The sequence below is a fragment of the Camarhynchus parvulus genome, chromosome 21, assembly GCF_901933205.1.
Source record: "Camarhynchus parvulus chromosome 21, STF_HiC, whole genome shotgun sequence".
In the NCBI taxonomy this organism is placed as follows: domain Eukaryota; kingdom Metazoa; phylum Chordata; class Aves; order Passeriformes; family Thraupidae; genus Camarhynchus; species Camarhynchus parvulus.
Genome location: NC_044591.1, coordinates 453,624 through 479,842, shown reverse-complemented (window position 1 = coordinate 479,842; position 26,219 = coordinate 453,624). Strand labels below are relative to the sequence as shown.

At 47.7% G+C, this 26,219-nt stretch overlaps 1 protein-coding gene across 1 annotated transcript in view; it reads right to left on the bottom strand.

Moving 5' to 3' along the window:
• The window catches only part of EIF4G3 (eukaryotic translation initiation factor 4 gamma 3), a 146,586-nt gene continuing 120,367 nt past the window's right edge, over positions 1-26,219 (bottom strand). Inside the window, 17 exon segments of the mRNA XM_030963703.1 lie at positions 1-2,917; positions 3,817-3,963; positions 5,325-5,406; positions 6,494-6,640; positions 7,486-7,584; positions 9,379-9,460; positions 10,412-10,537; positions 12,581-12,753; positions 14,714-14,829; positions 15,984-16,207; positions 17,578-17,695; positions 18,236-18,329; positions 19,876-19,970; positions 21,035-21,167; positions 22,655-22,759; positions 24,813-25,049; positions 25,715-25,861. Of these exon segments, the coding sequence (XP_030819563.1) occupies positions 2,736-2,917; positions 3,817-3,963; positions 5,325-5,406; positions 6,494-6,640; positions 7,486-7,584; positions 9,379-9,460; positions 10,412-10,537; positions 12,581-12,753; positions 14,714-14,829; positions 15,984-16,207; positions 17,578-17,695; positions 18,236-18,329; positions 19,876-19,970; positions 21,035-21,167; positions 22,655-22,759; positions 24,813-25,049; positions 25,715-25,861 (2,307 nt within the window). The 3' untranslated portion in view covers positions 1-2,735.

Below are 26,219 nucleotides of genomic sequence, written 5' to 3'. Positions count from 1 at the left end.
TGCTGCAAACCCAGCTTTGGGTAATTCTGAAAACCCCCTCGTGAAAATCTCTGAGAAGTCCCTTCCTGGCCTTTGCAGGACACTAACAGGGCAAGTTCTCACCCCTGGAACGTCATTAAAGGCTCTAACAAAAAGGGGAAAGATTTCCTCACCTCACCTGTACCCACCTGCTGGCAATTCCCATTCCCTCCAGGCAGTGCTTTTCCAACTCTTTGAGCCAGAAGGTTCCAGCTCCCCAGACAGATTCCCCAGCCCTGACACACCCAGGGATTCACAGGGCTGTTCAAAGGCTCTGCAGCAAGTCTGTCCTTTCCAATCCAAGGCAATGAGAGAGAAATCAGTCCTTGCATGGCTCTGCTGTTGCACACTCACATTCCCAGCAGGCTGACACTGCCCACCCTGAGAGGAATTCCATCATTTGCCCACACCAGCTTGGCAATATTTACCCTTATTTACATACAAACTGGCATCCATTTAATTCAACTATTTAACTGCTACAAACCACCATGTACCGCTCAAAAAAAAGCCTTTTGGAAGAAGAGCACCCATATGACGTTCTGCAGAGGTGTGACAGACACCCCTGGAGCCCTGCTGGGTGGGGGTTCTGTGGGGACAGACCTTTTGGAGACCTTGAGAGCCCATCCAAACCTCTGGGCCCAACGGTGAGGCTGAGGCATCACTGGATGTGGTACATGCAGATACATGAGCATACAGTAACGGTGAGAATATTTTTTTCCTTTTTTTTTCTTTTTTTTTAACAAAACATCAGAGAAAAGTGTTTTATTGTTACTAAAAAAAAAATAACCAAACAATGCTCTAGTGTTTTAGGCCATGGATTCTCTAGCTCAGATTCATGGGGTGGAACACGTTAACAGGGAAAGTGTCTCATGGACCTCTCCCCTCTGGCCACAACCAGGCACCTCCTCCCTTCCCCGTGGTGATCAAATCACATCCTCAGGCAAGTACAGCAATTGTTTACATGTAAAAGTAAGATTAGGAAAGTAATGCATTTGTAGGCTTTCTTCCCTTTTTCTGTTTCTTTTTTGTTGTTTTGTTTTTTTTTAAAGAAGTGATTTAGCAGCTGGAAAGAAAAAGACAGCATCATGTGAGCAGTCAGTGCTGCAGACACCCCCAGCAAATGCTCCACAGGTTACTCACGGTCCATGGCCCACAGTTCACAAACCACATTTCAGGGCTTCCCCAGCTTTGCAGAGTCCTTGATGGCAGGTTCTCCTCACAGTGAGAGCCAGCAGGTCCTCTTGGGTGGCAGCAGCTGGGTCTGGAGCAGCAGCCTGGGTAGGGAACAGCACGGGAAGAGCTCCCACGGCTGAGGCCGTGCCCTGGCCGTGCTGGCACTCGGGCAGTGCCGGGCGGGCAGCGCCGCTCCTCCATCCTGCACCCTCCTGGCGTGGGCTGTCGGATCTTGGCTCTCACAGCTGCGGCCTCCGGAGCTGCCAGGGTCACAAGTCCCCACTGATCCACGTCACAGAGACCCAGCTGGGGTCGGGCACCGTCCGCCCTGAGGTCACGCAGCCTTGGGAACCAACTGCTCCCGCTCGGCCCCGCAGCCACCGGCTGCTCCTTGGCCAGGGGGCTTCTCGGCACAACTGTATCCCCTTTTTTCGTTTTTTTTTTCCTTTTTTTAAACAACAATTGCTCTCACCCTTCATTTTTGGTAGTCACACATACAGACACACACTATATGTACACAATTTGGGCCCGAGGACCTACGGCATGCCAAGGAAGCCAGCACCGCTCAGGATGGTGCACACATTCAGCAGCTGTCAAAGGAGAAGTCGTTTTACTTTCTTTTAAACTTGCAATGTTTGTCTTTATTTTGTTCTTTATATTTTGAAAGTGAAAAGAAATAGTATTGAGTCAATTTCTTTCTTTTTTTTTTTTAAATATTTGTTCTATGTATTTACAAGCCTTAAAGTTGCTCTAAAGGTTCTCAAAGTATCACTAGTACTTTTTTCCCCGGGGTAGCACGGTTTTCAATGAGTTATTTTCGGAGCACTCTGGTCCGCAGCAGTTTTCTCAAATGCATTTTTCTTCCGATCCAAGGTTATGTATGGTTTGATTACTATTTTCTTTTTAAATTTCTGAAGCAAGCTGAGAGGCAGGCAGAAAAATCTGATGACAATAAAAAAAAAATTGATCTTGTCCTCATCTAGCTCACCCCAACCCCCTTCAAAGTTTTGTTGATTTATCATGCTTTGAAACAAAACTGAGGTGCGTATGAAGGGGAGGGAAATTTATTTCTTTGCTTTTGTTCTATTATACAATTTGTTTACAGAAACTGCAAATTTAAAAATTACACTGGCATTTGCAGTCCTTAAAATAATAAATTAAAAGTTTTCAACTTGTTTTTGCTAAACAGATTTGTTTTGCTGTGTGTTTTCCTAAGTATGAGTCCTTGTTTAAAAAGAAAAGAAAAAGATTAAAACAGAAAATATTTTCTATAAATAATACATGTATTTTGGTTTAGTGCTCCCGCCCTCAGGTTTGAAGTTTACTTTTTGTGGGTTTGTTTTCAAGTACCTTTTTGCCTCCATGATCACCTCGGTGTTTATCGGGTTTTACCTCTCCCACTCGTGCGTGTGTGGGGCAAGGGGGGTCTGCGAGAGAGAATTGGCCTTGCTGCACTGTGATTGGCGAAGACGTGAAACTTTTTAAAAAAATACTTAAATTGTTTCTTTTTTTGTTTGTTTGTTTTAAATCTGTATTTTTAAGTTTTAATTATCCTCTGACTCCTCTTCGGCCTCCCGTAGCCACGTGAAGAACGCCGTGACGGATTTTAGCGCTACTCCTTTCCCGTTCTGCTCCGCCGGGTCCTTGCTGCTTTCCCACTTGTAGAAGGCATCCTCCGAAATGACCTCCTCGTCATACAGGCAATCAAAAAACATCCGCAACAAATCTGCAGTAATGGAATAAAGGCAGGAACATCTGTCAGCCCTGGCTGCAGATAAAGGGATTAACGCGACCTCTTGGCACGGGAGATGGAGAGACAAGGAAAACACAGGGCTCTCACTCAGTTATTGCTTCTGGCTGCTCACACTCAGGTGAGGGGGAAAACCGATCCCTCTGCCACTGTCAGAGGAGAGGGAAAGCTGGGAAAGCAGCTGTGGGAATATGTTATCAATATGTTATCTAGAGACTGGCTGGCAAGCAGGACCCCAGCAGCCCATCTCCTCTGCACCACATGGCTGGATTCCTTCCAAACCCGGATTTTTGTGGCTCATCAGGAGAGATAATGCCCAACTAATGTCATAAAGGGCACTAAGGATGATCATGTTGGATGTTTTGAGGCACTCCTGGATTTTGTGCTGCAGATTCCCTGGGAATCCCTGCTTCTTTGGCTACTCTGTTGTCTCTTGCCCTGCAAGGGTTTTCTGCAGCATCTCTGGGACAAAATTCATCAGTTGACCAACTCATTTTATTCCCTCCAAGCCCACAGACATCTGTGGAGTAGCAATGCAATAACAACACCCATGCTCTCACATGCCCAGGTACTGCAAACTCAACAGATTATTTTCTACTGCTCTTTTTCTGCTCTCTTTTTATCAACAGAGGTTTGTCCTTCCTTCTGTATGGCTGCTCACAGGAGCAACCAAAATAAGAGCCAGATTCTGGCCAAGCATCTGGGAACTTGAGCTGCTCTAAAAATCTGGGATCTGGACAAGCTGAACCCACCCACACCAGCTTCTCTCATCTGCTGCCTACAAAGGTAAGGAAAAGCACATCCTCTTCCCATCTCCCACAGAACACCCCTGCCCTTATGCGAGCTCAAATCCCCAGTACCAAGGCAACACTTACTAGGAGGTTGATCAAGTTTTACTATTGATGCTTGTAGTGCATAAAGTGCTTGTAGTTCCTTCTCTGTGTCTGAGTCCAGGTACTTGAGTAAGATGGGCACTCTCTGTTTGATAACAGCAGTGTCCACTCGGAAGCTGGAAGAGTCCGCTGAGGAGAGGAGGAGAAAGCAGGGTCAGAGTGGCACATGGCAACAGGGACAAGTCTTTGACTGCCTTTGCTAATGCAAACAGCAATCACAAACACAGTTTAGACTGGAGAGAAAAGGAGGATGAGAAACAACAGGAAGTATTTTTGATTCATGGCTATTTCTGGAATCTTGGTCCTTACAGTTCCCCACGTTCACTGCCTGCAGTGGCCCCAGCTCTAACACAAGCAGAAGCAGCATAATCTCACTTTGCAGTGCAAATGGTGTCTCCAGAGGCAACTGCATTAAAAAGGTTTTTAGAAAATTCTTTTTTTTCTAAAAACACCAGGACAGAAACAGAATCATAAGTTGCACATGATACAGGAAATAGTGAACATATAAAAATATGCATTAGAAGTCCATCAGCCACAAGGATGAATTATTCAGCAGCTTTCAAGCAGATCATGCAACCCAATTAAGTGATATTTAGAAAACAAAAGAAAAAAAACTCAGTTAGAGGCAAGCTCAAAATTTAAACCAGAGGATGATTTTCCTTACACAACAGGGAACCCTTAAGCCTTGGAAATGAAGTCCTGTGTCGTGTCTCTGTTAACACTAGGTGGCATGAGCAAGGCTCTGCTCCCAGACAGAGGAAGGAGCTGGCCTGTCCCTCCCCTCCCTCACACGGTGGAATCCAGCCCGTTCTCTCCTCCAAATCACAGCTCAGAGCAGAACCAGACCCTTTACCAGCACCACTTTTTGCTGTGCCAGATGCCAACAGTAAAGTTAAAGAAAACCAAGTGAACTGAGCAGATGTTTCTGGCTGTGGTGCTTTACTCAACCCCCACTGAGGGTTTGAGGCTCATGTGTCTGGCCTGGGAGCCTTTCCTTCCCTGTGTTTCCAGCTGCACAGTCAGGCAATCCACAGAAACCATCCTTCCAAAACTGAAACTTTGGATATAAAACTCTTCCAAGCCTGAGCCCCAGACTGGCTTCTTCCTGCTGCCCACGCTGGGTGCCCACACATCTTTGCTGACACAGGAGTGGAAATGTTCATTGCCTGAATGGTGATCTCAGTCATTTCCACCTTCATTAAGAAAATCAATGAACAACCTGGCATTACCCAGAGCTGTCTGAGACCCTTGCTCACAAAAGGCCACTGGGACACACCAGGGTCACCTCAGGAACACCATACCCAGCAAAGCACCCAGCTGTCACATGGGGAAGGGACACCCTGCTCTCAGGCACAATCCCAAATGATGGAAAAGCCTTAGTGTGTAATAAAACACAGCCTTGGCCAGGGAAATGTGATATAAACCTCAAAAATATCAAATAATTCTTTGTAGGTTTGGTTTGTGTGGTGTTTACACTGCAAGTTACTCACCTATAATAGCTGCTTTACAAACTGCTGTCATTAAAGCTCTAAGGAATGTAGGTGAACTCATCTGGCTTTCATCTAGATTAGCCTGGAATCAAGAGGAAATGGACCAGTTAAAAACACTGCAGGACAGCAAAACTCCAGCGCTGAGCCTGGCAGCCAGTCCAGGCTCAGCTGCTGCTGTGGCACAAACCCAGCTCAGCCCTGCAACACTCAGCTCCCCACTCACTCCTTGGAGCTCCCTCAGGGACATCAGCAGCAAGATCCCATCCCTTGGGAGGTTACCAGCACCTCCCAAAGGAGCTGTTTGTGTGCAGAACCAAACCAACCATGCTGGGCTCCTGCAACGCCCTCACAGAGTCTCCAAGAGTTTTGGGCTTTTCCAACAAACTTTACAATGTGCTCCTTGGGTGGAGATTGTTTGCTTTGTAAAAGAAATTCAGGGAATGGCTGTGGAAACTGTCCAAGGCTCCAAAGAGCCTGTGGGTGATCCCAGATTTTCAGTGCTGCTTTCATTCCACTCTCAACTCCTCTAACAGTAGTGGAAAAATGACATTTCTAACACATTGCTCTGCCACAGAAATAACTGAACTGAAGCTGACCAAGATTTAGTACAAGCACAGATGTAAATGCATAGGTTGGGTATAATTACAGACAATAAACATCTGAGTTCAAGAACGCAGCCAGAGACTGAGAGCAAAGACCAGTGGGTTGATAGGCCTTTTCCTCTTTTTTTTTCCTTTATTTTTATTTTCTCTTCTAGTGCCTGGCCCAGTGCACTGGGAAAAGGTGCTCTCAGTGACTCCCCAGGATGTTTTTACAGTGGGAAATTTGGAGAGGTCATGTTGGGAAAAAATAGTGAGAAGCTTCTGTTCCCTATTTTATGAAGAAACTATGTGGTAGTGTACATCTAAAACATAGTAAGTGGCAGATGCAGGATATTCAGTGTCAGAAAGTCGACAGTATTTAAAAGGTTACACAGTTAATAGGGCTAAAAGCCTTCCTTCCTGAAACTGACTCATAAATATTGATTATATTTTAGATTTTAATTCTTTGGAAGTGTTGATTGCACAGACCAAATCCTCGCAGTGTCCCATACCCTGAGATGTTCAGATCAGAACATATTTACAAAAGCAGTTAAACAGTCTGCAGGGAGGGTGAAAATCTCTTTGTACCTCTACCCAATCAAAGATTTGTTCATCATTCGCCTTGTCCTCAACAATGAGTTTTTCCAGCTGCTTGTTCAGCTCTTCTGCAGACAGTTCTTTCTCTGAAAGTGCTTCTGAGGAACTGGAACAGTCAGACTCCGTGAACTCCAACTTCTGCAACGCCACATGTGATGATGAGAATTAGTGAAATGTACTTTCCTAGGCTGAATTACACCAGATTGAATCAGGAAACTACATTTAATTCTGCTTCCTGGCATCTCTCAGCTGCTCAGTTATCGTTACAATATCAACTTTCCCTGTTCCAAAGGTCAGGAAGCATTTTACACATGGGAACTCCATTATCCAGCAAAGACAAGGAGGCACCTCAGGCAGCTCCAGCACAAAATCAAGTGTGTGTTGCCTGGCTGCAGCTATAGGGGCTGGAATGCAACAACCAGAGCTGGCACTGGCTCAAAGGAATTGCAGCCAATGCCCCAATTCCTTGAGAACTGTGACAGAAGAGCTGCAGTCCCCTCAGCAAGCCCCAGTCCCTGGTAATAATTTCATTTCCTGCAGCACTTCCAAAGTGCCAGAACAGGGCACTGGATCACTCAAAGCTCCAAAGGGAGACAGTGACTCCCTGAGGAGCAGCACCAGCAAGAGGTGAGGTGCATCCAACAGTCCTGGCTCCCTCCAGGACCATAACCCAAGGTGGGATGAGTGAGTAACTGCTACCAGTAATTGTGGCCCCTCTGCAGATTGTCTGTCCTTGCTCTAAAACTCATTATTGAATGTTTCTTTCCCAGCTGGAGAAACAGATATCTTAGAAGAAGCCAGGTGACTGAAGATGTGTGTTTGGGAGCAGCAGGGACAGGCTTGTCCTCCCTGTGCTTCACAAGGGGGTGCTGAAATCATCTACCCCAACTTGGAGACACTTCATCCCATATTCCAACTGCACATAAGAACAGGATGGAAGAGGATGAACAAACGGGATAATCAAACAAATGATCTGAACTCACCTGTTCCATGAGAAAGGTACGTACATCCTCCCCTTCGGGCAAGTAGTCCTTCCAACTGAGGCCAGACTCCCTCCATAAGGCTCCCACTTTCTTATGGCTCTGAAACACAAGAGTTTGTCCCTTTAAAGAGCTGAGGGACACCCTGGGAATTCACAGGCGCCGGAATGGTGCAGCTGTGTCAGGAGGAGTAAAGGACAGTTCAGCCACCCAACAAACACCCAGCAACGAGTGAGAACATCTGGAGACCCCGTGCAGGAGGAACCACATGTGCTGCAGGAGGAACCACATGTGCAGTCCCCCAGGAATGCACATCTTGTCAGGTGGGCAACGCCTCGTGACGGGAATGGGCAAGGCAGGAGTGACACGGGGGGGTCGCGAGTGAGCGCCGAGGTCACCCAGAGCAGGGACACGCGGGACAGGGCACCTTCCACACCTGACTCAGCCCCTTCTCCTGGCTTGCTCCATCACACACTCCCTTGCCTTGACAGTAAGGCTCTGGCAAATTGCTCCTTTGAGAAAACTCCACATTTACTCAGCTGTTTTCTGTGCAGAAACCAAGCCTCAAATTCAGGCACATAATCCCAAATCCTCTCTTCAGTTCCTAGAGTGTATGCAAACCTTGAGAGCAGTGCCCTTGAGCACAGACAGTTCAGCCTTTTGCAGCCTCTAATGTCACACTGACCTTTGAGCCTCCTGCCTCAGAGAGCACAGTTCTGACACACACAGTTCTGACAAGAATAAAAATGCTGAGCACAACCAGCTCTTTTCACCCAAATGCTTTGCCAGTTTCACCTTACAGCACCTGCTCACAGGAGATCACTGAGTAGCCTAAGCCAAGCTGAGAAATGCTGCCTGATTTTAAGTTTACAAAGCAGATTACGATTTTCAGTTTACAATACAGGTTGTTAAGAGCCAACTGTGCATAGTTCCTACTCTGATCCACCAAGATCTGGGTTAGATGGCTGATGTTACACTGAAATACCCGAGTCCAAGTCTTGGCCTGGACAAGATCTGATCAGAAAGCTGTGGCAGAAACAGAGACCCAAGGCTGTGCTTCCACACCCAGAGCACAGCAGCTTTTCTTTCACAGAATAGTTAAAAAAAAAAAAAGGAAGTTGACTGTCCAAACAAGCACAAGACTAAAATAAATAAATAAAAAGTCACTTTTTGCACTGTTGGACTGAAATGCTCCTCGAAAATTCAACATTACTTGAATGCATGCTTGAAAAAAAAAAAAAAAAAGGCAAGTGAGGGATTTTACAGGTTGGAAATAAACACCATCCAAAGTGCAGGATTCAGCTGAATCAAAAAAAAAAAAAAAAAAAAAAGGACAAAAATGGAGATGAGTTATAGGGAAACCACCAAACTGGTTGGACACGCAGCTGTGAGTGTGAAAGAGAGCTCTCGGAGTCACGGGGTGAGGAGGTGTCACTACCCCAGTGCTGGGTGAACCTCAAGAGTCGGCAGCTTTAGTTTGGATAAGCACACAGCAGTCTGAGGCCATCGCAGCTTATCCGAACCCTGAGAACCTCTCCGGTCTGCAAGAACAGTTCTCTCGCAAGATTCCCGGCACTTGCTGCTTCTGCTCAGCCCAGAAATCCCTTGAGCATGTCCCTCTTGCAGTATTTCAGCACTCTAAGCTTCTGGGAGAAGCCAGGTGCAAAGGTACCTGCAAAAGGGAAAAGTGATGAGAAAACAAAAAGTTAACTCAACTTTTTTGGAACCTCCTAAGGCTTGGTTGGAAACTGGGGGTGCGAGGCAGCTTTCCTAAGTTAGCTGGACTGGCTGGCCCATCCCTAAATGTCCTCACGTGGGAATGGTGAAGGTTTCATGCATGAACACGAGCGCTGCATCCACTCCTCCCTCTGGAGGACAGCAGCACGGGGCACTCACCATTTGTTTGCATAGAAGGTGCAAGATTTCAGCAAGCAAGACGCCGGCTCTTCCCACAGGAAGCAAGGGTTTGCTAAATTCTCTAGAATGAAAGAAAAACAGGTGGTTTTCTGTTATAATTTGTATTTGGGATGTAAATCCAGGGGTAGTGAACAAACTGAGGCGGGAAATCACCTTTAACTTCTGCCAGGGAGGAAGGATTTGATTAATCCAGCACTGCTGATAAAACATTTAGTGATGCAGTGACCTTGTCACTACAGGGCTAATTACAAAGACTTGAATTTTACATAAAAAGAATCTTATGTCAAATCCACTCATTTTTGTGGGATGCTGCACTTGGGTAGAGGGAAAAGACTGTTATTTTCTTAATATACTGGTAATAGAAATAGGAACCATTCAACTGGTTCACAGTTAATCTCCAAATATATAAGGACATATAGAAAATACAGAAATTCTGGTCCAGGAAATGGTTTCTGGTCTTGCAGACAAGGTTTTGTGCCCGTTTAAGGCAGGGCCCAGGTGGGAGAGACATGGAATCCCATAGTTTGGGCAGGGACACCTTCACTGTCCCAGGCTGCTCCAAGCCCCATCCAGCCTGGCCTTGAACCCCTCCAGGGTTGGGGCAGCCACAGCTGCTCTGGGCAAACTATGCCAGGGCCTCCTCGACCCTCACAGAGGGGAACTTATTCCAAACATCCCACCCAGCCCAGCCCTCCTTCAGTTACCCTCTGACCCTCTGCAATGCCTCACTCTCTGCAAGTCTCATTCCCAGAGCCTCTGTGCTCCCAAATCACTCCACTCTGCAGCACTGGGGTATTTTTAAACTCAGCTGGAACCAAGAGCAGATTTATGGATAAACTCTTCTCCAAGGGTGAAAGCACCAAGCTCCCTTCCCAGCAGAGCTCTCAGGCTGGTGTGGGCCCCCAAGGATGTGCAACAGCTCTCCTGAGCCTCCAGCACTGCTCATCCTCCACTACTGATGGGAACCACGCAGAGAAATCACTACAGGCACAGCTGGGAAAGCATCACTTACTGTATAAGTTCTCTCATAGAGATTCCTCCTTCTTTTAACATGGGGGTCACCAACTCAGCCAGGTACAGCCAGATATGGGGTATATCTATGGCCATGTCATCTGCCATCTCCAGGGTCTCAGAGAAACTTCAGAAAGAGGAAAAACATCAAGTGTTAAATAAAATTTAATTGGAGACATTTCCTTCAAAGAAATCTGCGCTTTAAAAATATTTTTTAACATAAAAGAGGAGTGAAGAGAGAGAGGAGTGAGGAGAATCACAAAGCTAACAAAAAACCTTTGCCATTTTATGCCTTTGGTACTTCCAAACTGCCAAGACTGAATTTCTCCATGGAGTAACAAGGAGAATATGTGGAAAAGACATCACCTTTTGTAGATCCAACAGATACACCCAGGAAACCACCAGTTATAATAATTCTTATATCCAGTACCAAATCACTTGCTAAACAGTAACATCTATAAAACTAAAAAGCTTTCTTGTCTGTATATATAAACCATCAAGTAAATGAAACCTTCTTAAAAATATCCAAACATTTAGAGAAGGAGGTTAATCCTAACAGAATTCCAAATGTAAGGTAAGCAGTGAAATGTCTGTAAGGACTCAGTTCAGCAGAGGAGAGTTTCTATCTACAGCAGGAATTATAGGACTGCTCCCCAGTGATAAACTTTCCAGAATGGCTCAAAACTCTTCTTTCCCATGAAACCCTTGCAGGTGGCTTCACTTCCCATGCCTGGGAGATGGCAATTTTTCTGCTCTCCTGCCAGTTTCTATCATGGTTGGTTTTTCCCTGAAAACCTTGAAAAGTCCAATGTCCTGTTAGTGACTATAAATCCACATTTTTTCTTATGTTTCAAACCAGGAACCATTTCCTTTGCTTTATTCTTCGCAACCTCTGCTGCTCCTCCAGCCTTTCTGCCAGGAATTATTTTCCTGTTGTGCATCTCCCCAGCCATAGGGTGGGACCAGTGTTCATCCTGTGATCCCTCATTAAGTGGTCACTTCTCCTGTGTCTGTAGTGAGGTGGTTTCTGGTGTTCTCCTCAGACCCTCTGAACACCACTTGCCCTTTCCATCATCTTCAGGAGTTGTTTCACATTGTTTATGTCACAATCAGAGCACAGATCCCAGTATTTCATCAAGATCCACTTCCCAAACTCCAGGAAGCTTGAGAACACTTTAATCAGAATACATTTTGGATGTGTATCACCTCAAACGAGTCCCTCTGGCCATCAGTGCTGTGTGGACACAAGAGTGCTCCCTGTGGATTTAGATTTTTTCAGCAGTTCCATACGGTTTTGAGCTCAGGCTGCCTAAACCTTTCCTGTGAGCTGGATGAAGTTCAGGGGCAGACACAAATGCAGGGAGTTTCCTGTTGGAATGATCAGTGGTACCACAATGACAGAGACTCGGATTAAAGCCAGACTGAGCCAACTCCTCAGCAACTCAGTGTACTTCATCTGCTCCTTCACTGCTGCATTTGTGCCTATCCCTGTTTTATCCCTCCTGCCCTGCACCCCAGCGAGGACTGAGAGCCACCAGGCACCTCCATGGGAACAGGGATTGTTTTAGGACTGGACAGCAGGCTGGGAACACAAATCTCAGGGAGCTGAAATGAGCCAGCAGCCAAAACTCGGGTGTCTCTTGGCAGGTCCAACCCCTCTGCTGTGTGTTCTCCTCCTCAGCCCCTCGAGGGCTCGGCCCTCCAGCCGAGCTGCCCTGGGAATGGCAGGGTGTGTCCCTTCTTCCCAGTGGGACAGTGCCTGAGGCACAGGAGCTCAGAGCTCCCAGGCACTGATGTTGTGTGAAGGATTCTGACTGCCTCCTCTTCCAGTCACAGTCAGGGATTTGCAAATTCAAACAAGCAGAAATGCAGCACAAACAGGGATCTGAGCACACATGTTTAAACAGACACCTACAGATCTGCTTCAAAATAAAAGCTGATATAAATATGAACATATTCATGTTCACTAAAGCATCTGAAACACTTTCAAATATATTGCAATAATAATATTCCTTATAAATACACCCAAATGATACAGTCCTTCCAAAAGAACGTGTGGAGAGGGCAGGATACCAAAACAAGGTGGGAGATAATTTCTCTGCAGCACAGCATCCATTTACAAGAAACATTGTAGAAAAGAATCTGTGGATTCTCTGAGCAGAATACCAACCCCTTGAAGAACTCCTGCTTGCTCAGCTTTCCTGAGTGCACCAGCTGATGTAACAACTGGCCCATGTGATCCCTGGTGATCTGGCTCCGCTCCAGCGTGGACTCCACGCCCACGCGCACGAACACGGGCAGCAGGCTCTGGGCACTGAGCTCCTCCACGCACTGCATGGCCTCCTGTGAACAACACACAGAGTCACCCTCCACTGAACAGCAGCAAACACGTGGCACAAGAGTATTTCCTACTGCAACACTGGTGCAATGAGGATTTAGTGAGGCTGCCAGGCAAAGTGCTGAATTAGGCTGTGGAACCTCATCACAGAATAATAACAAAAACAACAGTAATATAGCAATAATGGAATTTATTCCACTCAGGTAACGATTTTTAAAATACACAATCACATTCCAGGGCTGCTTGGTGAAATGGCAGGACTTATCTTCTGGGTGCCACCAAAACACTGATTACTACATCAAACATCAAGTCAAAGAAAGGGTATCAGATTAGATTTCTTACTGACCTGGCACAAATGCCTGCGTTACAAATCCAGAGCCCATCAAGAAGCAGAAAATAGCTGGGGAGCACTTGGGGGAGATTTCCCCTTTCTAAAGCTCCCACTTTCTGACTTGAGCATTTTGCAACCTGAACAAGGAAACACTCAGAGACTTTGAGAGCAGCTCTCAAAGTCCCACATCAAAAATCTCCATTACCATCACAAGGGCCTTCCAGTGACCTTCTGGGTGCAGCCCACAGATCTCAGTGGCCTTCCCGACCACAGGCACCTGCTCTGTGACAGGTTATGCCTTGAGCTACCAGGACCTGGCAGCCCCAGATGAGTTTCCTCAGGGCTTTTTCCTGCAGGTCAGGGGCCTGGTGGTGCCTGCATGCTCAGGTTGGAGCTCATCAGAGGACCCTGCTGTCCTGGGACACACAGGAACCCTGCTGGCTGACGCTGCTGTCACCAGGGCCACAGCTCAGCAGTTTGAGCTCAAGGTCAGGCCAGACTCAGACCAAAGCCCTGCAAGGGGCTGCTCCTCTGCTCTACAGCAGGAGCTCACTCACAGGTGCCTGCAGGAACAAGAGTTTAAGCAGTCAGAGCTTTGCTGCACCTGAAGAGCACCAAGAATCCCCCAGTACCAAGTAATTCCTGATGCAAACAAACTGCCTTGATTCCATGGACTTTGAACCAGCCCTGCCCTGTCTAATGCAATTCAGCTCCACTTGCAGCCAGCCACAGAAATACACTGCTGTATGTGCAAACAGGGACCTGAAGAGGCCCCTTCATCACAGGCATCCAGGGGAGCCTTTGGAGTCCATCATAAGCAGGAAAAGAGCAGAGACTCCTTGGCTCACCAGCCCCTGGGTCCCAGGCCAGCTCACTGCCAATCAGAGCAAGGTTCTTCCTCTCCAAACCAAAATTTAATAAATTATCCCATTAACTAGATGTGAACTCTAAACAATCCATCATGAGAATATTCCTCTTTCCAATTATTAATTGGAAGTCCAATGAAATGGAAGCAGTAACTCTGCTTTTAGGGTGCCAAACCAGCAACTCCCAAGTGCTGCCATTTCAAACTTGGCAGGTTTTAAAATTTATTTCAGTGAAAGATCAAACGAAGCAGCCTTGCAGCCAATGTAACACTTCTTGCAAACTCCCTGGACGAGCTAAAAAACCCATTTACAAGGGAAACAAAATTTCAACCTTTTAACTAGGAAGTGATGACAGCTGCTCAGTAATTTCCAATGTTTATTAAAAATCCTCTGGAGTGGTTTGTTCAATATTTAGTATTGCTTTATCTACCTCCAGATCAGAACAGCACGTGCTTTGATAACTAAATGAAAACCTCTGTTTATTTCCCCACTAGCTTTTCTGCTTCCAAAATTGCTGGTATTATGGAGCTGCTCAGTGATTCATGACAGATACACATCCATCTTGCTACTTAAAACACACAGGCTGGGCTATTTTTCCTATTACCAGCAGGGTAGAAAACAAGCTTGGGAGACAACTGTCCTGAAAGTGCCCCTGGAGCTGCTGCTGGGTTCTGTCTGTGGGCTGGGTGCTCACAGAGACACATCCTGGACAGAAATCACTGCAGCCCCTCAGAGCTGTCTGTTAAGTGAGGTTTTCATCTTGCTTACCTTAAAATCATTAATATGCAAGAACTCATCAATGATAGATTTGCATTTTCTCTCTATTTCCTCTTCTGACAGTGAAGGCTTTTCTTGCACTGGAGCTGGGGGAACTTCTGGCTTGGCTGGTGGAAATACAACAACAAAAAAGGTTTGGAAAAGGAAAATCAGCATTTTAGAGATGACATTCTGAGCACAGAAGTCACTAGGGCAGGTGTGTCCCCTGTCCCATCCTCAGGTTCTTTGATGGAGCTTGGAGCAGCCTGGGATAGGTGGAAGGTGTCCCAGCCCACAGCAGGGGGTGGAACTGCATGAGCTTTAAGGTTCCTTCCAACTCAATCCATTCTGGGATTCTGGGATTCTTTCCTGGCTACTTTTCCCCCATATGAACTCCCAGTATTTCTGTAACTTGACCTTGCAGGATCACAGCTGGCAGTGGCACAGGTCAAACACCTTCAGAGCTCTGCACGAACATTAAATAATTAAATGGGAGCTGCTGCAGCAAAGTTAAAATGTGCTGACTGAGATGGGCAGCAGCCCAAGGCAATCTCTCTCCCAAACACATCCCAAAACCCTGGTCCCCATGGACTGTCTACAACATCCCAAAGCTTCAGGACAAGCCTGTGCTGTGGCAGTTGAGGTGTTTCCCTCACTGCAGCAGTTTCCAGATGTTTCCCAGGGAAGGAGCTGAGTGCTGTCCTTACTGTAAAGGTTCTATCCACTGGGAACATCACTCTAAGTGTCCCCATTTTCCCACTAACAGATCAGCCCAGGCTGGCAGGAGGGAAAAGCAGGAGCTGCAGGACTGACAAGGTGACAGACAGGTCACCATGGTGGGTGCCACCCTCCTGCTGCACCAGAGCTGGCTGGAAGGAGGGCTGGCAGCTAAAAAGCTGCTGTGCACCATCTGTCCCAGCCCCTAAATCCCTGCCCTGGCCCTGGGGAATGCTTGAAAAGGGCAGATATGGCTTTACTGGGCACTGAAACAGCATTCCTGAAGAACTGACACTGATCTGGGGGAGAGTGACAGGATAAAACAGGGCAGACAATGCCATGGGGTGGTGCTGTGCTGGCTCCTGCAGCCTCTCAGCCCGGCTGGATCCCAGGAGGGGCTGCAGAGAGGGGTGAGGCCCAGGCCTGCCTGACTCAGCTGGGTCACCCAGCTCTGCGAGGTGCATCTGACAGTGCCCTGCACAGACACCTGGCACTGCTCCTGACAGGTTCTCCTTGTGCCATCCCCCACATTCAGCAAGATCCCCGAGCCCAGAGGAGCCCTTACCAGGTTCCTTGCCTTTGTTCCTCTCGGCCTCGGCGCTGTTCCTGTCCATCTCCATGGCTCCTGTCAGCTGCTTCACCGTCTCCAGCATCTCCCTGCGCTGCTCCTCCTGGGCCTGGTTGTCCAGCAGCAGCTCCTTGCTGCTGCTGCCCCTCAGGAAGGTGTTGGGCCGGGACAGGGAGGGTGGCAGAGGTTTGTCGTTCTTCTCCCTGCCCGTGCTCCCGCGACTGCCAAACAAAAAACCAAAAACCAGCTCAGAGGTGAGGAGAGGGACTCGAGGGCTTCACTGCAGGGAAAAACCATCCCCCGAGCCCTGCAGGATTGTTGGCTCTGTTTCTTACAGAGAATTTGCAGGATTGCTGACTGTTTCTTACAGCTGTACCCACAACCAAAATTAACTCAATTTCAGAGATGTACAAACACAAGTACGCAGAGTGGACAGGAACAGCCAATGCTTCCTAGAGAATATATGGAAAAGCAGTGCTCTACAGCACCCATTTTATACATGGAATAGTGAATTTTACAACACATGGACTCTGTTTCCCTTTGAAATGGTGTGGGAGCTTTAGATTAGATGTAACAAAGGAATTCTTCCCTGTGAGGGCGGGCAGGCCCTGGCACAGGGTGCCCAGAGCAGCTCTGGCTGCCCCTGGATCCCTGGCAGTGCCCAAGGCCAGGCTGGACAGGGCTTGGAGCAGCCTGGGACAGTGGAAGGTGTCCCTGCCATGGCAGGGAGTGGGAATGGGTGATCTCTCAACTCTCTCCAACCCAAAACATTTTGTGGTTTCATGAGAGTTGTATTTTTTACCCATAAATTAAAAAATATCTCCCAAAGAGTGAAGGCTCCCAATGATAGGTGACAACGATCTGTCCTATTAATTACTGTGTTAATGAGTAAGATGGGCAAATCGATCCCATCATGGAATAACTTCCAGGTAAGCCCAAGCTTTACTTGAAATAGGAGGGAAAACATTGGAAGCACAACCCAGGAAAACACTTCAGCAGCTTGTGTGCACTGGAAGGAAGATCCAGTGACATTTTAAATGAACTGTACATTTATAAACCGTGTCTAGAGTTAATAAATTATTGAGGGTTAATACATGTTTCATGCTCCACGCTGGAGTGGCTGCAGCCCTGAAGGAATTGGAGTGAGAGAGAGGCTCTGCAGTTTTTTGTTGGATGTGGGAGCACGGGCAGGTCACACCTGCTGGGAAGGGTCAGACATGGTTTTATGCTGCATTTCTGCCAGCTTTTAGGGGTGTTTTCCTGGATAAATAAACCTACTGACCTGGCTGAATTCACAGCCATTAAATCCAACCTATTTATTACTACATTTTATCTGAAGAGTTTTTAATCTGTTAAACACAACCACCCTTGGCTGAAGGGTGAAGTGGAAACTAAAACATTAATCAAAATGGTTTTAAAAATTAATTCCACCTCTCTCTCCTATGATATTATAAAATACAGTCATGTTAGAAGCTAACTCAGAGTGGGAAAAGGACCCAGCCATTCCTGGAAAAGCAAGGAATTCTCTTCTTTCTGAGTGCTGGTGCCAAAGCAGGGGGTGCAAAGGGCAGCAGTGAGGAGTGGCACTCACCTCGTTAAGGCCCTGCGAGATTCTAGTTCTGAAGATGCAGATGAGGCAGATACTGGGGACACTGGAGGCTGCAGGGCAGAAAATCTGTTCAGACTTGTGGCACTTGGTCGCAAGGAGTCTGGAGATGGTGGAGACAACACAGAGCAGAGCGACAAGGTCAGGAGCTGCTGAGAGCTCAGCACCACCGAGCAGCTCAGCCCAGCCACGGGGACAGAACTGCAGGGAAAAGGCTGGGCCTGCCCCACGTCAACCCTTCCTGCCAGGAGGTCACACAGAGGGGACAGAGGAGCCACAGGGGAGCCCTCACTGGGGACAGCTCTGATCCCTGCCTGTGAGCAGGGACAGCACCCAGGGAAGGGCTGGAGCTGGGCCGGGGGGGTTTGGGCTGGAGCTCAGGAAAGGCTCTTCCCCAGAGGGTGCTGGCACTGCCCAGGCTGCCCAGGGAATGGTCCCAGCCCTGGGGCTGCCAGAGCTCCAGGACAGGCTGGGATTGTTGGGGTGTCTGTGCAGGGCCAGGGGTTGGATTTGATCCCTGTGGGTCCCTTCCAGCTCAGGACATCCCCTGACTGTGTGAACCCCACCCAAACCTGCTCTGTGAACCCCACCCAAACCTGCTCTTTAGCGGCAAAGCCGAGGGTGAGGGTCCATCCTGACTCACCCATCTCGCTTGCCTTGGCTCCACCACTGCTGCCCTTCCCCCAGCTGCCCAACTGGGCTTTAGGCACGAGCTGAATCTTCTCATCTATTGTGGGCTGTAAAACACACCAAGAGGTACAATTACAAGGGCAAATCGTACAGTGTAATCATAAATGGGAGATTTTTTGGCAATAATCCCAGTCTTGTGAACACCAAAATACACCTCACATATTTCTGGAAGACTAAACTGTGGCCCAAGACAGGGGACACAAACAACAAAGGGCAATCACAAAGAGTCTCTTCCAAATGTCAATGAGAGACATTCACAGTGAGCAGGAGCTTCTTTTTATTGGGAATTCTGAAGCTCAGGAAGGTGGAAAAGCTCAGTATATCCGTATCTGAAAGATGTTCAGTTTGTCTGTGATGTGTAAGCCAGTTTCACTGTCCATCAACTCTCCAGTCATGGCTTTGGGGGGGATCTGCAGGACACCAAACAATCCAGAGGGCAAAGAACGACAACAGGTCACAGAACTTGGAGGAAGTGGTGTCTGGCAAGAAGAGAATATTGATTTTACAATGTTCATTGGGAGAATTTATTGACAAGGAGGTTGTGACCTCACAGATCTCGGGGGAGCTCCTCTCTCCTTCCAAAGCAGCTGCTGTGGAACCAGCTCCATTTGTATGGAGCAGAGGAGAAGGGCTTTTCCCAGGTGAGCTGTAAGCCCAGGCAGGAGGAGGCTGAACCTCTCCTGCTAATGAAGTTTTGGAAACTGTTTTATGACTTTCAGAAGGAACAAACTCATTGGATCTGCAGAGGGGCTGCAGTCTGTCCAGGTCCTGCTTTACAGCTCACCAAGAATCCAGGCACTGAGTGTAAAAATTCAGGGCAAGTGACATTAAGTGGGACAAGGGAATATTTAGGAGTCAATGATTTATGCAAAGACCAGACTTCTCCTTGGCAAGAAAACCCAGAGCTGTTCTGAAGTTCAACAAAGGAGAAATCTCTAACTTGCCCAACCTGAAGCCTGGAAAACTGTCCCAAATTCACCAGTTCAGTGGTGAAATAACAGGAAGATGCTCATCTGGAGGATGAACATGAAAGTTTATCACATACTGGGGGATGTAACCATGCCACCAAGTTGAGAAACCCCTAAAGCAGACACAGCTCTTCCCATTCTACTGGAGCATCCTAAGTCTGGAGTGCTGCTGTTTGTGACACATCAAAATGGATTTTTTTGTTGAGGAGCAGCATCAGATGAGGGTCTCAAGAACTTGAGGCAGCCAAGGATTTCCAGCAGGTGTTTGAGACCCCCAGGTGATGTGTTTGAGACCTCTGGAACATGGGGGCTGTGCTGCATCTCCACGTCACACAATACCCTGGCTCACATTTTCATCACTGAATAAAATGCAGATTTTCTGACTGTGAGAGCTTTTGGATTACCAAAAGGACACTGTGAACCTGAGAAAGAAAGTCTGTACACTCCTTTGCCTCAGGACAAAACAGGAACATCCAGAAGAAAATGCAGCTTGATTTACACCCAGTATTACCTCTGAGGATTTAATGTGCCCCAGCCCCAAGTTTTGACCTGCACACACCATCCTGGTCCTTCCTGGACTAGCAGATGTTTTACTGCCCTGAAGGAGGCTTGTGCTGGCACCTACCTTGGTGATTTTAAGGAACTTGGTGGGGTCCAGCACTCTGCTGTTCTTTGCCCCCTGCACAGTGTTCCAGCCGCCTTCGTCGACCCGCGGGACACCTGAGGGGGACAAACAGAGCCATGTTTAGTTCAGCTCAGCCCAGCCCAGCCCAGCCCAGCCCAGCCCAGCCCAGCCCAGCCCAGCCCAGCCCAGCCCAGCCCAACCCACTGCTCTGAGGGCAGGGTCCTGCTCAGGAACCTCTTCCCTCTGCCTGCCTGTGCCCTCACACCCCAGCCTGCACACAACGGCTCTCATTCCTCCAGGGGCTGGTTTTGGAAGGGATGGCTCCTGGCTGGATTTCTCTGCATTCCTGCAGGTGCTGCACGTTCAGGAGCTCACAGGAGCTGGTGAGGTGAGAGCTGTCCCTGACCAGAGCCTCACTCACCCCACAATTCCTGCAGTGCTTGGCTGGTCTGACATGGAGCCCCTCAGGCACTCCCAGGTCCCTCACCTTCTCCTGGTGTCACTTTTAGGATAATGAAAGTCTACATGGATTTTCTTTACACCCTGTTTTCAAAGTACTTTCATTTGACAATCCTTAGAGAATCCCCCAATCTCTAAAGAATCCCCAAAATTACTTTCTCCTTGCCCTGCTCTGTCCCAGTCTTCATTTTCCCAGTCACTCCAACTTTGTCTTCAGACAGTGCCCTGAGGGCCAGGAGCAGTTTAAGGTGACACCAAGACACTCCCTCACACAGATTCAGCACCTCATGGCTTTAACAACTAGAGACAACACGGTTACTCCTGAAATGAGATGTTTTTGTCTCAAAATGAGACTCTGCAGTGCATGAGAATGGATGGCAAATCTGACTCGTAAGTAATAACTTGTTAGAACAGATTTCTGGCAGCCTGTCACAAAATCAAACATGGTTTGCATGAATGGAATGTGTAAGCACTGTTGGCTTGTGGTTGGTTATTTTCAACCATGAGATTTGCCCCTGAAAATCCCCACAGCCAATCCATGGCAGATCTGCTCCTTTTCCAGCCTCTGCCGTATCAGGCCCCAATTTCCTTTGCTCATTACACCTAGGAAAAAAACCCCGCAGATTTTTTTCCTTTTATGTGGGATTCCCTCTAAGGGCACTGGATGTGAGATGAGCAGCCAACTTGGCTTTTACTTTACCTGGTCTCCTCTTGTCTTTGGTCATGAGTTGTTGCACCTTCCTCTGTTCTTCCTGCTCTTCAATTTTGGCTTCTTTATGGATCTGCTCGATGGTCTTGGGGCCCTGGTCTGCTCTCCGTGACACCCAGTTGCACTGGGGAAGAAGCAAAAAAAACCAAACATGTGCTCAGGGAAACTTCCAGGGGAGCTTGAAACATGGAGGGTTTGAATATTGGGAATGAGGCCTCATCCTCCCACCCTTGTCATGCCTTAGAGGGGCTGGAGAAAATCCTGTGGAGCTGGGACACATGGACATGGTTATGGACACATGGACATGGGTTTGGACACATTATGGACATGGTTATGGACACATTATGGACACGTTATGGACATGGTTATGGACACATTATGGACATGGTTATGGACATATTATGGACACATTATGGACATGGTTATGGACATATTATGGACACATTATGGACATGGTTATGGACTTGGTTATCCCAGCACCCCAGAGCAGAGCCTTGTACTCAGGTACAGAGACTGCAGCCAAGACCTGACTGAACTCATTAATCCTCAGCCTGCACATTCCCAGCTTCTCTTTCAAGGCTCAGAGGAAAGAGAAGAGCTGCTGTCACTCTCTGTTTATGACTGATACTCTTTGTGGGAGCCTCTCCTCCAAGCTGGAGGGAAGAAACGAAAATAAAAAACGCAAAAAGTGACTGGTTTTCAATGGAGACAGTGCTTTGCACTCCAGGAATGGTGATGGCTGACACAGGGATCCTGCAGAGAGGAGCAGCTGTCACTCCAAAACCACTTTCCTTGCTTGATGTAACTTTTCAGCCATGCAGTGCCCAGACCCCTCCAGCCCTGGAATGACCACACTGTCCCTTATCTTGCTGCAGACTCATTACATCTCTTGGGCTAATTATCTACCTGCAGCCAAAATGGTCACTTCAGCCTCCACACAATCCAAACCAGCTCCCCTGGAGGGGAATTACAGGTGCTGGGAAGGTTTGTTCCACCCATGGTCACATCTTCACCTGCACGGTGTGGGGACCCCCTGCACCCCAGGTGTACTGACCATGGCACCAGGACAACATGGAGACATCTCCTGGCTCTGGACAGCCAGACCTGGGGGAGAAGGGAACAGATCTCCCCCTAACATCCCACTGGAGCTGTGAATCCCTGCTCTTGCATGAGAGCTTATCCAGCCTGGATGTGGAATGGAACATGACAGACTGGTATGGGAGCTGGGAATGCTCACCTGCAGGGCAGAGGGCCCCAGGGAGAGCTCAGAGCCCTTCCAGGGCCTAAAGGGGCTCCAGGAGAGCTGGAGAGGGACTGAAGACACAGGGAATGGCTTCCCACTGCCAAAGGGCAGGGATGGATGGGTATTGGGCAGGAATCGTTCCCTGGCAGGGTGGGCAGGCCCTGGCACAGGGTGCCCAGAGCAGCTGTGGCTGCCCCTGGATCCCTGGCAGTGCCCAAGGCCAGGCTGGGCAGGGCTGGAGCAGCCTGGCACAGTGGGAGGTGTCCCTGCCATGGCAGGAGGTGGAATGAGATGATCCTTGAGGTTCCTTCCAAGCCAGACCAGCCACCCACGATTTCACAATTCTACTCACTGGAGCTGGGACCTACCAGCCTTAGGTCTATTACATCCTGAAGCATGAACCGAATCCTTGAGGAGGTTTTCCTCTCTTTCACAATCTTCTCCATCTGATTAAAATACTGGTCCATGCGGGGCTAGACAAGAAAAACATCATCAGCACATTGTGGAGGAAATGAAAACACTCCCTGGAGGGGCACCCAGCAGGTCCTGCATTCTGGGACTTCTGTGCTAAACTAGAAACTCAGGGCTACTCCCGGAGAGGGGCTGGGTCTTGTACACTCCTCCAGGGTGGATTTGAGGGTGCACAGGGCAGCACGTGCCAGAGATGAGGCACAACTGTGCAGGCACACACTTTCTCTGGGTTTTTAATTACACAAACCATCTACACCCTCTGCATGTTCATAATAAATATTACATCCTTTAAAAATATATCTCAAGCTGAGCTTCCAGATTGAGATATCAATCAAATATCTCAAATTTGGAAAATCCAAATCAACTGTGTGCTCACCTCAGCCCAAGAAAAACTGGCTCAGGAAACAAAATGGGTACAAACCAGCCTAAGACACATAAACCATTCCATGGTTTGTCCCCTGAGCTGAGCCAGGCCAGACTGAGCAGCAGCTCTGGGTCTCTCTGCAAGAACAGTTTAATAGGCTTGGCTGGGGGAAAACCCCACAAACTCCCATCCAGAAAATTGTGATGTGGTGGAATCCCAGTAGGTTCACACTAAGATATAAATTGGGATCAGCAGAGAAGCTTCTGTTAGGTTTAAATTTGGCTCACCAAGCTCTAAAAAGGCTTTTTCTCAAAAAGGGGCCTCTGGTTGTTTCAAACAAGAATTTCAGAGCAGTTTTCTACCATGCTTCCTACTCTCTTCACTAAAACCAGCTAAACCCTTGTCCATGTAGTTAAAGAAACAAGAAAAAATCAATTAAAATTTGCGTCTGGCCTTGCCTTGGAAAGTTCCAGCTCTGGGAGCAAATGTTTCCAAAGTTAGGCATGATGGGGAAATATTTCTAATGGACTTTGTTTAGAAGTTTTAATTAAAACTATGACTAACAGTTCAGTTTCAATAAAAACACTTAATAAAATGTCTGCCCCATTCAGAAGGAATCTCTCAGTCTTGACAGAAATAACCAACCCCAAAGGCAGGACAGAGGCCTCTGGAATTGCTCCTTTGCCCTGCCATGCCCCAGCTCGAGGGGGCAGAACCAGCAGAGCACCAAAATGTCACTTTTAGAGCGCTCCAAAAGACCAAAACAGCATCCAGGCCTCATCCAGCCTGACCTCAGCCTGGAAGTCAGACCTGGTATTCCTCCCAAAGCACCCAGAGAAACTGAATCCCACTCACAGCACGGGGTGTTTGCCTGGGACTGCTGATAAACCCCGCTGGTTTGGTCAATGCTCACAGAACAGCCTGGGAAATTCCTTCCCCTAAGGCTCAGGACTGATCTGCTGCAATCCCTGAGATCCCCGAGTGCAGAGGGAACTCCCTGCCCGGGGCAGCTGAACACAATTAGCTCCGTTTGTTTCCAGAGCCCAGTCCCACTGATTCCTGGCAAAACCCTCGAGCTGTTCATCCCAAGCCTGGTTTTTGAGAAGGAGCAGCAGAGTGTCTGTGCCAAGAGAAGCTCTTGGAGTGCACAGTGCTCTGTGCTGCAGATATATTTGCTGGAAAAGGGGGAAGGAGGATGCAGAACAGCTGCCACATCCCAGCACATCTGGGGACAAGGACGACACAAAACACAGGCACCCCTGAGGCTCAGGTGGGGGTTTGGACTGGTTAATGAGGGTGATGCAGATTTAACCTGAACAATGCATTTCATGGTGACTTTTGTAGGTAACATAAACCTTCAACTGGAAATAATAATGTTTTGGGAACTACAAAGGAAGAGGGACATTCAACTTGGAAAAAGGAAATGTTGAGCATTTCTGGGCTGTGTGTTTGGATAAAATCTTTGGAAATAACAAGTGGAGAACACAGCTGAAAATGATACAAAATCTATGACAGAGCAGGGAGCGAGGCCAGGTCATGACGAAACATCCACAGAGGAGTGGATGATTTCCTCATGCCATATGGAAATTCCTGAAGAAAAAACAAATCTTCAAATAAAAACACCCCACACCCATTTTTCCAGCTCTGCTTCTTCCAGAGAACCTCATCCCTCGCTCCCATTCCTGCCCCACCTTTGCCTTCTCAAAGTCCAGGTCCTTGCCAATGGTCGTGAGCAGGCGGCAAAGGCACTCGAGGGACTCCTCGTCGTGGTTTTTCAGCAGCTTCACCACGCAGTCGTGCATGATGGCCTCTGTCAGCATCTTCAGCTTGAAGAGCTCGCCGATGAATTTGATGTTCCCGATGGATCTCCGCCGGGCTTTGTCCTTGGCCTCCTCCAGCTCGTCGTGGAGCCGTGTCTTCTCCTCTGGCTGGAAAACAGCAAAACAGCTCTGCAAAACCACAGTGCACAGAACTGTTTGAAAGATCCAGTTTTATGTAGAGGACCTTCATATGAAATTAACACAAAAAAGAGGAAGCTGGCTGAGTAGCAGCCACATATATTTGGTATTATGGGATATTTCAAAAACTCTGATCCCTTGGTCACTTTTATTATATAGGTAGATTATATATGGATTTATGTTGGACTTGAGTTTGGGGGCAACCACAGGTTTGGTGGTGTGGATGTTCAGCAGCTTCTGGGCATAATTCTCATATGGAGGAAGAGATTATCTCCTGGTTTCCTTGTACAGGGATGAGGGAGGGCTTCAGCTTTCTGTCTCAAGTTCCATTAGGCTAAAACCTTCATGAATTTTTGTCAAAGAACTTTATAGTTAAGCACAAGTGGTCACCTCCTCCCTCCCCTCCCTTCTGTTTTCATAGACACTGTTCATAGACACTGTTCCCTCTTTTACTACTAAAGCCCAGAAAGATGCTGGGATAAACCCACTGTCAAGGCAAGTATTTTTTATTATCCTCAGGCACAGTGACAGAATGAAAGTCTCAACTCCAAAATCCCCCCAAATTAACTGCTGTTTCAAAAGGAAATAATTTTCTGAGGGAGCTCTGAGAACTTATGGAGAAAAACACCACTTACAGTGGTGGCAGCTTCGAGTTCTTTCTGCTTCTTTTCAAAGACATCATCGTCAGCCTTGTCCTTTTCAAATTCCTTCTGGCAGCGATTTAACAGCAACTTACGGAAATTTACTGTGCTCCCAGGTTTGTCTGCCATGGGCACTTTCAGCTGGAGTGAGAAGGAAGAAAAACATCAGCAGAAATAGGGACAAACTCCACAGAGGAGGGGTCATCCATAACAATTTATTTTGCTCTTCATGTTGAGCTGCACGGTTCCACAAGGCTGTGAAAGTAAAGCCTCACATCAGGATTTCCAGTGGAGTTTTACATTGCAGATGTAAAGTCACACTCCAAACTTGGCTGACAACACCTCCACCCGGGAATGGAAATTACATTTCCATCCATATGATCCCTTAAAAACACCCTCTGCTTGAAAACACTCCTGTTCTGTGCTGAAGGCTTAAGCCACATTCCTCCACTGCATGTCATGCAGGACCTGGAGAAAAGGGGGTTGTCCCAAATTCACC